The 12567-nt window shown below is 37.6% G+C and overlaps 1 protein-coding gene across 2 annotated transcripts in view; it reads right to left on the reverse strand.

Annotated features, from left to right (window-relative positions):
• Positions 1-2936: 2936 nt before the first annotated feature.
• LOC120858527 (importin-8-like) overlaps positions 2937-12567 on the reverse strand; it is a 67605-nt gene continuing 57974 nt past the window's right edge. The window contains exons 23-25 of one of the 2 annotated variants that reach the window (XM_040234632.1): positions 8385-8588; positions 5995-6111; positions 2937-4936 (exon numbers count right to left, since the gene is read on the reverse strand). In XM_040234632.1, the coding sequence (XP_040090566.1) occupies positions 4839-4936; positions 5995-6111; positions 8385-8588 (419 nt within the window). In that variant the 3' untranslated portion in view covers positions 2937-4838. The remainder of the gene's footprint in view (positions 4937-5994; positions 6112-8384; positions 8589-12567) is intronic. The other variant, XM_040234633.1, reaches the window with a different exon arrangement.

The following is a 12567-nucleotide window of genomic DNA, read 5'->3' on the forward strand; positions in this document are numbered from 1 at the left end:
CTCAGGGAATCTCTGGTGAAAGTGCCCAACCACAACCCCACGAAGGGGCTGGCCAGAGGGTGCGTCCTGGAACTCCCGCTGTCGGGAGGGCTGACCTCACTGGGACGCCCAGGAAATGGCACCAGCTGATGACGGTTTCCAAATACAGCTCCTCATTTACCAACTAGTGAAATGAAAACCAGTTTTCTTGTTCCCACCAAAGTAGAAAAGATAAACCCTTTCTGCTGGTACCTACTGATGTCAAACACTGTTTTATGTGGAAAATGCCCCTAATTTTGGTGATTGCAGCCATGAAATTAAAAGACACTTGCTCCTTGGAAGAAAAGTTATGAGCAACCTAGATAGCATATTCAAAAGCAGAGACATCACTTTGCCGACTAAGGTCCGTCTAGTCAAGGCTATGGTTTTTCCTGTGGTCATGTATGGATGTGAGAGTTGGACTGTGAAGAAAACTGAGCACCGAAGAATTGATGCTTTTGAACTGTGGTGTTGGAGAAGACTCTTGAGAGTTCCTTGGACTGCAAGGAGATCCAACCAGTCCATTCTGAAGGAGATCAGCCCTGGGATTTCTTTGGAAGGACTGATGTTAAAGCTGAAACTCCAGTACTTTGGCCACCTCATTAGAAGAGTTGACTCACTGGAAAAGACTTTGATGCTGGGAGGGATTGGGGGCAGGAGAAGAAGGGGACAACAGAAGATAAGATGGCTGGATGGCATCACTGACTCAATGGACGTGAGTCTGAGTGAACTCTGGGAGTTGGTGATGGACAGGGAGGCCTGGCGTGCTGCAATTCATGGGGTCGCTAAGAGTTGGACACGACTGAGTGACTGAACTGAACTGAACTGAGCTGAGGGTTGTCTTATATCAGCAGCTGCAGGAAGCTAAATATTGAGAAATTGAGTTTGTAGTTTTGGTTATTGGGAATAACCAATATTGGAACAATATTGGGTTACCTGGCTTGGAAAACTGTGTGTAATAAATGTATAGAAGTCTCTTATTTTGAAAATATTTGTATACAATATCTATTAATAAAAAATTTCTCCCCAACTTCACCAAATAAATATTGAGTGAACACGTAAACAGTACTAGGTTAAAAGGGAGATCAAATTATTAAACTTATTTAAATAATTGCTTGAGAATTCACTGGTGGTCCAGTGGTTAGGACATGGTGCTTTCACTGACATGGCCTGGGTTCAATCTCTGGTCAAAGAAATAAGATCCAAGAAGCTGAGAGGTATGACAAATAAATATTTGTTGCACTGCAGCCAGGCACAGAGATGATTCAATGTGAGGTGGGATGTTTCAAGTCCCCCTGAATTCTCCAGTCTAGCTATTAGTCTTCTTTGTGGGGACTTGGTACCAGTGATGGACTTCTCCAGTGGCTCAGCTGGTAAAGAATCCGCCTGCCAACGCAGGAGACTCAAGAGATGCAGGTTAGAACCCCAGGTCAGGAAGATCCCTGGAATAGGAAGTGGCAACCCACTCCAATATTTTTGCCTGAAAATTCCATGGACAGAGAGCCTGGTGGGCTACAGTCCATGGGATCACAAAGAGTTGGACACAATTTAGCAACTAAGCACGCACGCTAAGGTCACTCCTGCCTGAATTACTCTTAGCTCCAGGTATATTCCAGACCCTTTGTGAAGCCTCTGATTCTTAGCTCTTGAGAGGCATCCACAGACTGCTTGAATCTTTTTTTCAAACTGGATGATCTCCAAGGTGAACTTCCTCTCAGGTGCTCTGCAGGGAGCATTTGCCTTCACTCACCTTCCCCCTTGATGGATGAGTCTTGCAGACCCTCTCACAACACAGCCCTCTCTTCTCTCTGCCAGCACTGCTGTCTGCCCCAGACTCTCCTGCCACTCAACCCACCACTGCATACACAACCTCTCTCCTGGCTACAGAACTGGCCATGGCTGCACTGCTGTTTGTGCTTCTTCTTAAAAATACAGCCCAACCCTTCATTCACTGACTTTGTGGTCTTAGTCACACAATGGACTGCCTGAGATGTTTCCAACCCACTTGTACACTGATCTCATTGGAGAGAGTGAAACAGGAGCAGGACAGATTTCCATTTAAGGCTTATCTGAACTGATTTTTTTTAACAGATGAAACGTGCGTGCGTACACGCACACACACACAAAACTGGCAGCCTCTGATCACATGGAGAAGTTTCCTTTGATTTCCTCCATAAATGTACTGCAATTTTCAACCTCCACTGTTGAACAGAAAACTGGACTCTCACTATATTAAACAAATAACCTAATTTGTTTTCTTTCTTTGTAATCTTCACAGATTAACAATTTACTGGTTCAGTGCAGTCTTAACATAAATCAAAGGTAGGGAGGAAAAGTTTACTGTCATGCTAGGTAAATATTTGAGAATCAAAAGGCCAGCACTTACCATTCCACTGTTTCAACTGCTCCTAATTTGGCCACCCATCAAGAAACTGGGGCTTCCCAGGTGGCACAGTGGCAAAGTATCCACCTGCCAATGCAGGAGACACAAGAGACTTGGGTTTGATCCCTGAGTCAGAAAGATCCCCTAGAGGAGGAAATGGTAACTCACTCCAGTATTCTTGCCTGAAAAATCCCATGGACAGAGGAACCTGGGCGACAGTCCACGGCATTGCAAAGAGTCAGACATGACTAAGCATGCACATATACACCAGAAAATGGCTCCACCACAGGCATCTTTTCCTTTTCTTCGGGGTCCTAATGTGGTTGAATGGTCTTGCTTTTTCAGAGCATCTGCAGTTCTCATTTGGACACCTTGGTTTATAAGATGGGCTCTTGTCCCCAAACACTCCCCACTCTTTAGCTGTTTCTGATGAGCCCTTGTTATCCTCCCCAACCTATGCCCACCTTCCTTCAGGTCCCCAGGAGTCAGGAAAACATCCTGATGGGTGTTTCAGAAAATATTTCACACAGAGGAGTTCAGGATCCTGGCAATAAGCCCACATTTTATTTTACATTCATATGAGTTCCTGCACTTCCAAGGTTATCAGATCACATTCAGGTTAGCACTGCTGGTAACAAAATTGTACAACTACCCTGGCTTCAAAAACAAGATAGGATGATACACATTAACACTTCTTTCCCTTTAATACTGCAGGAGACAATACATCACAAAAATAAAATCACATGCCTTTTACAATCCAGTGTGAAGGCATATTATGTTAAAATTAAATCATTTGGGACATAAGGAGAATAAGAAGAGATTCAAAGCTTAAGATGTTAACAATTTCCCCCAATGCCATCTTTCTCTTCTAACTCCCAGTTGGCACACTCAGCATCAGTGCCTTGGGAAGAATAGGGCAGAGGAAAGCAGGGGATCATTTAACTGAAACTCATGGCTTCTTGGGCTACTTCTGTAAAATCTACTTAAATAACCTAAAATTCTAAAAAGAGTTCATATTAACAAGGGATGGTAATCTAGAAAGCACCTGGAGGAAATTCCTCCAGTCACTGATGGAAAATATAAGCTGCAAACATTTCATAAAAAAGGATAACTGTATCATATCCAGAAATATATTAAGTTCTGAAAATCCATTTTCACTTTACAGAATGAAAACACTATGACCCATGTTCTGGCACTGAATCAGTTCAGAAAAACAGCTGTAGCCTATATCTGTAATATTTCTCATGGGCTATCTTGCATCATTACAATGTAAGAGTGCAGTGACCAATATCCCGACCCCTGAAAAATAGAAGAAGCCAATCTGAGCTAAAATAAAAACAGATTCAGTTCAGATTAGATAGGAGACAAGTCAGATGTGTGAGAAAGCAAGATGTTAGATTTACTTGGGTCTTTTTCCTAGATAAAAAATACTGTTACAAAATGTTTTGGACCCAGGTCCAACACAGCTGGAATGATAAGTTATTGACAATGCAAACCCCCATCCAGAAAGACAGCATACTTATGCAGCACCTCTCTCTTAGAAGTTCAATGTGCTTTAGCATAATTATCAATTAACTGCATAATTAAGTACATGATTCAGAAAATACTCGGACTTATTGTTAATTCCAGTGACTAAGGAGTCCCTGCCACTTGCTGCCAAGAAATTTTTGAGTCCTGAACTTACCAGGTTATGAATGAAATCAATACTCATATAGACTGATTCGAAAGAAATACTACCCCTTTCAGGGCTGAAAAATATGACAGAAGAGAGAATAAGACACTTCTTAGGAAAGCCACATCTTTAGGAAAAAAACACATTATGAAAAACCAGAGCCAGTGCATATTGTACGACCCCTGAAGAAAGCCCCCAGCAGCAGGGGGTCAAGGGGAGCAGTGATGATTTTGAAACCAGAGTGACTTGTAGCTAACTGTCTAACAGGAAATTCACATAGTAAAATACAGAATAAATCAACATATAGCCAAGGTTTACATTTATCTAGAAATATGTTTTATGCTTTAAAAAAAATTGCAACACACTCCAAAAAAATTTTTTTTCAGATAATTCATGTACAACAGAAGGCACTGTTATTCGCATAAATCCATTGATTCTGCATGGCAAAACCTGAGACGTGCAATTCCATCCAATCCTCTAAATCCACCTTGGTCGTTCATCCTTTGGAGCATATGCTTTGTCCTTTTCAGTCCTATGATTTTGTTTTTCTTTAACTCCATACATTACAGTAGCTGCTTAAAATATATATTTCAGGGTGAGAAAGATCAAAGGGGACACAGGGGCAGGGAAAGGTGCTGCTGGATGCCAAGCAGTAACTGGCACAGCAGGCGGCACAAACAGCAGCCCCTCCCCAGCTCTGCTGACCCTCTCCTTCCTCTGACTTTCAATATAACAATGATGTTTAGTCAGTTGATGTTCCTTCTTTCAGTTGTTGGTAGGCATAGTCCCAAAATTAAATGCAGAGAGGACTCCTTTGTTTTCAAAGGTGAAGCCTCCCTGTTGTTCAATCTTCTTCTTTGCCTCTAGAATTTGCAAGAGAAAGCAGGGAGAAGAGAAGAGTATCTAAGGTAACAAAGTTGGAAATATCCTCAAAGGAGCTAGATTCTTTAGAGTTAGCACTGTGAAGGAATGTGAGTCGTGGTATTAATTATTCTGCCCAATTGAACACTAGCCTTTAACAAACCCATGTCAGTAAGTACCATCGTCCAGGTGTCTGGGGATGTGTAACCCACAGATACACAGGATATAGAGGGCCCACTGTACCACACCATTTTAACAAGGAACTTGAGCATCCTAGGATTTTGGTATTTGAGGGGAGCCTAGGAACCAATCCCCTCTGAAGATACTGAGGGATGACTGCAATTATAATTCCTATTTTGGAAAAACTGTTTGCTAAAACTGAGCAATATAATAACAAGGCTCAAAGTCATAGTGTCTACCCCTAAAAGGGCACACTCACTTCTCCCATCAGGAGAGGCAACACAGAATCTGGACAGGACTAAAGTCTAAAGTCCATGCAGAAGAAGCTGGGCTCTAAACTCTAGATTCCTATTCCATATTGTCTTCCACTAAAATACTTCTGTAATTACAAAATCTTCCATTACTTCTCCAGAAGTGGCCATAATAATATCTGCGTAAAATAATTTCTCCATCTCAAAAACTGAAAATCAACAAGAATCACCAACTTCTACATAAAGCCCAACAAAAAGAAATGGACAGTATTTCATTTCTAGAAATATAAGGTCCTTATAGGAACTCATAAAATGCCTTTGATTCACTGTTTAGATGGTTAGGTGGGTGACCCAACTGGTTAACTCTCCTTCAGCAAGATTCATCCCACCTTTATGTCTTACCTTTGGCTCCAAAATAGGATAAAGGTGTGAATAAGAACACTACTAAAGACAGTTATTAACAAAGAGTGTTTTGCAAAGCTATCGTAAGTGATTAAAAAGATCATAAAATAATGATAATTTTTTATTATCTTGAAAGGTTGGCCTCTAAAAACAAATTTTAGAGGCTGGTAAAAATAAAGGCTAACTACCAACACATGCGCTCTGATCAAAAAATCATGCTGGCTGACCTGCCACTGTCCTCCGGTGCTCGGCCAATGTGTACACCTCCTGCAGCGCCCTCCTCTGATCCTCACTGAGCGGTGCCATCAGCAGTTGATACCATGCAGCATCCCGATTCTGCACAGCTGTTGTAATGCAGGGGTGTTTCAGGGGAGAAGGAATGATAAGGGAGTCCAGTGACAATTATTATTTCAGATAATAACTAATGATATAACCAAATTACAATAAAATGATAACAGACAATAGGTGATAAAACTTATTCCAACAAAGGATGACTCCTGGAGTACTCACTTTAGTACTCAACTTATGTGGGGCTACAAAGGAAGGCTGAAGTGAAGTGAAAGTCGCCCAGTCATGCCCGACTCTTTGCGACCTCATGGACTATACATAGTCCATGGAATTCTCCAGGCCAGAATACTGGTGTGGGTAGCCTTTCACTTCTCCAGGGGATCTTCCCAACCCAAGGATCGAACCCAGGTCTTCGCATTGCAGGTGGATTCTTTACCAGCTGGGCCATGAGGGAAGCCCCTTGTAGAAGGGTTGGAACACCACAAATCTCTCCCTTGCCTAGTTCTCTGCCTCCTTTGCCATCTCCTCCACTTCTTGGGGTTTCACTAACTATGAAAGCTCCCTAAAATCCAGATCATGGGAAACACTTTACTCACTCGTTATCATTTTCCTCAGGAATTCTCATGCTGCCGGCACATGCCACATGCTACCTGCATCTACACCAAAAACTCGAATTTGTACCTTTAGGTAAAACTGTTCACTAAACTTCCTGGACTTTTACATTGGATAGGTCACCTGAAATTCAGCACAACTATAACCAAAGTTAACATTTTACCTCTCAAACTCTCTTTGGATCTCCCCATTTCCATCACTAGTTCTATCAGTCTCCTAGTCAACCACTATCATACCCTCTTCACATCCAATTCTGTGCTTCTTTCTTGATGGTTTTCACCTATATGCTTTTTTTTCATCAAATGCCACCCTTTCTCTCAAGGGCTTTACTTACATAAAGCAATTTCCTAACACTTGGTTCCCAAGTCTAGCCCACTTCAGTTCTTTTTGGACATTATCAATAGATAATACCCCTGAAAGAAACTACCACATCCCCAAGATCACCTCTTTATACAAAAACATTCAACAACACTCTAATGGGCAATGGGATAAAGACAACCTCAGTCCAGAATCCAAGGCTGGTACAATTTGGTACAATTTTAACACTTCACAGAGACTTAAGCAGTGGCCCCTATATGCTGACTGAGCCAAAGTTGGTTGCCTATCTCTTGAGGAGCTTTTTCAAAATACACATCCTGATATCCCACCCAAGACCAAAGAGCTTCTTTGTTGCTTATGGTGGACACCCAGGTCCAGTAGCAACTGCCTTAGAGCACACCCTCTGCATTCCAATTTCCACCTTTATGCTCTTTATCTTCCACATGTTTTGGAATATCATTCCCTGGACTCTCTACCTCTTGTTCCTGCTAAATTTCAATAAAACACAGAGGTGATTCATTAATGGTATTTGTAATAAACAATACATTGGCATACTACATAATGTCAGTATATTAGGCTATCACTACCTTGTTAGTATTAACAACAATATTTTAGGGTTGGTGTTCAAATTGAACAAGGATGTTCAATTTAATATTCTTTACAACAGCAAAGAAACAAAAAACTGGAAATATCCTGTATGTCCATCAGTGGAAATAAGCTAAATTATGATACTGCCATAGAAATACAATGTAACTATCAAGCAACCTATAAAGTGGGATTTCTTTTCATTATAACTTGTTTATAATAATTTTCCAAATATTCTCATTGGTTTATTACTTATTTTTAATTATATAAGTTTTCTATTTATATATCTCATTCTTATACTAGGTTATTGGTCTTATTCATTTATAGAAGGTTTCTGTAATCTGTGGATTTTACATGACAGTATTTTCTTCCAATCTTTTATGAGTACTTTAACTGTATTTCTAGTGTCCTTTCCTGTACAAAACTGGTATATTGCTTATATAGTTAAAAATTTACTCTCTTATGGACTCCATTCCTTCCCAAGGGGATTGTGAATTGCTGATAAGTTTATGGCCACAATTTTTAAGCAAAATATGTGAGATACTCCATTCTGTAAAAATCTTTGTTTATACCTAGAGGATGAACAATATATACAGATATTCTTGCCTTAAATTACTTTTATGAGGATATCCTGCAATCTTACCCTGACAGTATGCTATCTGCTCTCATTTTATGTATGTTTGGAGATTTCTATAATTAAAAATAAATACAATTTTTACAGGGAATTCCAAACTAATTTGGGGTAGACCCCAAAACAACATCTAAAAGATGGAAATGAAAAACATATCTGACGATTCAGGGAGTAACAACATACTCAGCAAAGCTTGTGTAAAAAATTGATATTCATCCACACTATTGTCAAGGTCCAGCGGAGTACTGAATCCCTCAAGAGCAGTTTCTTCCAACACTTCTTCATCCCAGTCATCGTCATCTTCCTCCTCATCTTCACCTCTTCCATTATTTGACTGCATTGCTTGAGCAGTTACATTAGTCTCCTCTTCATCACTTGAAATCTCTTCTGTGAATCCATTATTCATTCAAAAGTAATCAAATCACATAAGGACAAAAGATAAATCCAAATGAAAACAAAAATTATAAAGTGACATTCTAGAAATGGAAAAACTACCAAATATTTTATGCAAAATAAAATAAACCTTACCTTTACTATAGCTTGCTAAATTGAAAATGACTTTATCTTCCTCATTTAAAACAATTTCTAACTATCTCTAAATCTGTGATCTAGATGAACTGTTATTATTGTTTAACAATGGCAGCTTCATATCCATTAACATAAAAATACTATTTAGCCACAGATTCCCAAATTAACCTTTTTTGTAAAAAAAAAAAGACATAAAATGATTGTGTACTCAGTGCATGTGTTTTAAACAATGACCTCCCATTGAGAATGTGAGTCTCTTAACAATTAACTAAGATATTAATAATTACCAATTGCTTGGAAATACTCAAATGAAGAGGTCATTTCTGCTAACAGAAACAGAAAAGTTTAGAAATATTAAGGAAAAATAATCAGCTACACATGGGTTAAAAAGTAGACAGCTGAACTGTGTATCTCCATAGATTGAGTTTCTATTTTTCAGGGCCAGTCTGTTCCAGACAGGCCAATACTGTAAATAACTGGAAGATAGTAAATGCAGGGCAAAAATCAATCTAAGAGGAAAAACCTGGAGTAAACTTAAACCAGGCATTATTAATCTAAATCTAGTTCTATAAAACATACCATACTGAAGCACTTGGATTAAGCTGCAAAATAATTTTAGGGATAAGGCAAGAAACCATAGTTTTTACCACATACACACACACACACACAAAAAAAAAAAACTATATATAAAGGATAATAACAAGACAGCAAGAGAAACCTTTGTTGGTTAATCGTCATACACTTAAGTAGGAAATTCAATAAGAAAGTCTGGATATTACTAAAACATCTTCCCTCAAGTCTTAATAATTATAAGCCAAGAGAGACCAACGTAAGAAATTAGAGTGCAACATACTGGAAAAAAAGAATTCTGATTGCTTAAAGAAACTAATTTCAGGGTTAAAGACACACACAGACGGAAACGTAGTTTGGTGGTTTTTCTAATGTGTCTAAGTGAACACTAGACCAGTTGAACTTAACATATATCTACAGGATATTACATCCCAAAATGGCAGAATACAAGTTTTTTCCAAATGCATGTGGAACGTTCTCCAGGACAGAATACATGCTAGGCCACAAAATAAGTCTCACCAAATGTAAAAGGATAGAAATTATATTAAGCATTTTTTCAGACCACAATATGAAACTAGAAATCAATCACAGGTAGAAAAATGAAAAATATAAACACATGAAGACTAAACAACATGCTACTAAAACACCAATTGATGAATGAAAAAAATCATAAAAGAAAACAGAAAATACCTTGAGACAAATGAAAACAAAAACACAACTTTCCAAATTTACAAACACTGCAAAATTTAGGTTTACCTCAAGAAACAAGAAAAATATCAAATAAACAGCCTAACCTACCATCTAAAAGAATAAAAAAAGAACAAACAAGGCCCAAAGTCAGAAGAAAGAAATAATAAAGTTTAGAGGGGAAATAAATAAAATAGACCAAAAAAAAAAAAATAGTAGAAAAAATCAAGAACTGTTTTTTGAAAAATAAGCAAAATGTATAAGCCTGTAGTGGGGTAAAAAAAAAGAGGACTCAAATAAATAAAACAAGAAATAAAAGAAATTGCAACTGATATCACAGAGATACCAAAAAAATCATAAGTAAATGCTACAAATAGTTATAAGCCAACAAACTGAACAACCAAGAAGGAATGGAAACATTTCTAGAGATATACAGCCTTCCAAAATTGAACAAGGAAGAAATAGACAATCTGAATAAAGAGATCACTCTAGTATATTGAATTCATAATCAAAAAAAATCCCAGCAAACAGAAGTCCATGACTGGATGGCTTAACATGAAAATTCCTCCAAATGTATAAAGAAAAGCTAATACCTGTCCTCAAACTATTCCAAAAAGCTGAAGAAGGGAGAACACTCCCAAACTCATTCCATGGGGCCACCAAAAGCAAAGACACTACCAAAAAAAAGAGAAAGAGAATTATAGGCTAATATTTCTGATGAATATCAATGCAAAAATCCTCAACAGAATTATTAACAAACCAAATTCAACACTTATAAAAAGGATCATACACAACAATCCAGTGGGATTTATTCCAGGAATGCAAAGATGATTCAATACCCACCAATCAATGTGATACACCACATAAAAAAAGAATAAAATCACATGATGATCATAATACCTACCAAAAAGCACTTGACAAAATTCAACATCCATTCATGACAAAAATTCCCATCGAAGTAGGTATAGAGAGAACATCCCTCAACATAATAAAGGCTGTTTATGGCCAACCCACAGCTAACATCATATGCTACAGTGAAAGCAGAAAGATTTTCCTCTAAATTCAGGAACAAGGTAAGGATGCCCACTCTTGCCACTTCTATTTAACATACTATTGGGAGGTGAGCCATGGCAATCAGATAAGAAAACGAAATAAGAAATAAAGGAATCCAAATTGGAAGGGAAGTAAAACTGTCACTATTTTCATATGCCATAATACTATATATAGAAAACCATACAGTCTCCACCAAAAAGCTTTTAGAACTAATAAATGAATTCAGTAAAGTTGAAGAAAGAGAAATCAAGAAAACAAATCTATTTAAAATCGTATTGAAGAAAATTAAATACTTATGAATGAACTTAACTGAGGGAAGTGAAAAGACCTATATTCTACAAATTATAAAACACTGAAGACAGAATGGAAGAAAATACCAAAAAATGGAAAGATATCCTGTGTTTATGGATTGGAAGAGTTAATACTGTTAATACTGTTAAACATACTACCAAGCAATCATAGATTTAATGCCTATCAAAATACCCATGACACCCTCCACAGAATTAGAACAAATCGTCCTAAAATTTATATGGAACCACAAAAAACCCTGAACTGTCAAAGCAATCTTGATGAAAAAGAACAGGGTTGGAGGTATCATGTGCTTTAATTGCAGACTATCCTATAAAGCTACAGTAATCAAAACAGTATGGTAATGGCACAAAAACAGACACATAGATCAATGGGAAAGAATTAAAAGCCCAGAAATAGACTTCTAGATTTGGAGTTGATTCACCTACCACAAAAGCAGCAAGAATACACAATGGAAAATATCAGTTTCTTCAATAATAAGCATATTGGGAAAACTGGACAGCTACATGTAAAAGAATGAAATTAGAACATTTTCTCACATCATAGATAAAAATAAACTCAAAATGGATTAAAGACCTAAATGTATAACCAGAAACCATAAAACTAACTAGCAGAAAAATAGAACACTCTTTGATATAAATTGCAGAAATATTTGGGGGGTTCTGTCTCCTAAAGCAAAGGACACAAAAACAAAAACAAATGGAACCTGATTAAACTTAAAAGTTTTGGGGCATCAAAGAAAATCATTGATAAAATGAAAAGACAACCAATAAGTACAAGAAATGATATAATATGATAGGGGTTAATACTCAAAATATATAAATAGCTCATACAACTCAATGTCAAAAAGCCGACTGACCTAATTAAAAAATGAGCAGAAGACCTGAATATGCATAAAAGATATTCAACATGGCTAATCACTAGAGAAATGCAACTCAAAATCACAATGAGATATCATCTCACCCCTCTCAGTAAGAATGGCTATCAACAAATAACAAACGTTGGCAAGGATATAAAGAAAAGGGAACACTTGCATACTGTTGGTGGGAATGTAAACTGGTACAACCATTATGGAAAACTGTATGAAAAGTTTTTCAAAAAACTAAAAATATGATCCAGCAATTTCACTCCTGGGTATATATACATATATTAAAAAATAACTCAAAAAGATACACACACCCCTCAATGTTCACAGCAGCTTATTTACAATAGCCAATAT

The sequence above is a fragment of the Oryx dammah genome, unplaced genomic scaffold (genome assembly GCF_014754425.2).
Source record: "Oryx dammah isolate SB20612 unplaced genomic scaffold, SCBI_Odam_1.1 HiC_scaffold_29, whole genome shotgun sequence".
Taxonomy (NCBI): domain Eukaryota; kingdom Metazoa; phylum Chordata; class Mammalia; order Artiodactyla; family Bovidae; genus Oryx; species Oryx dammah.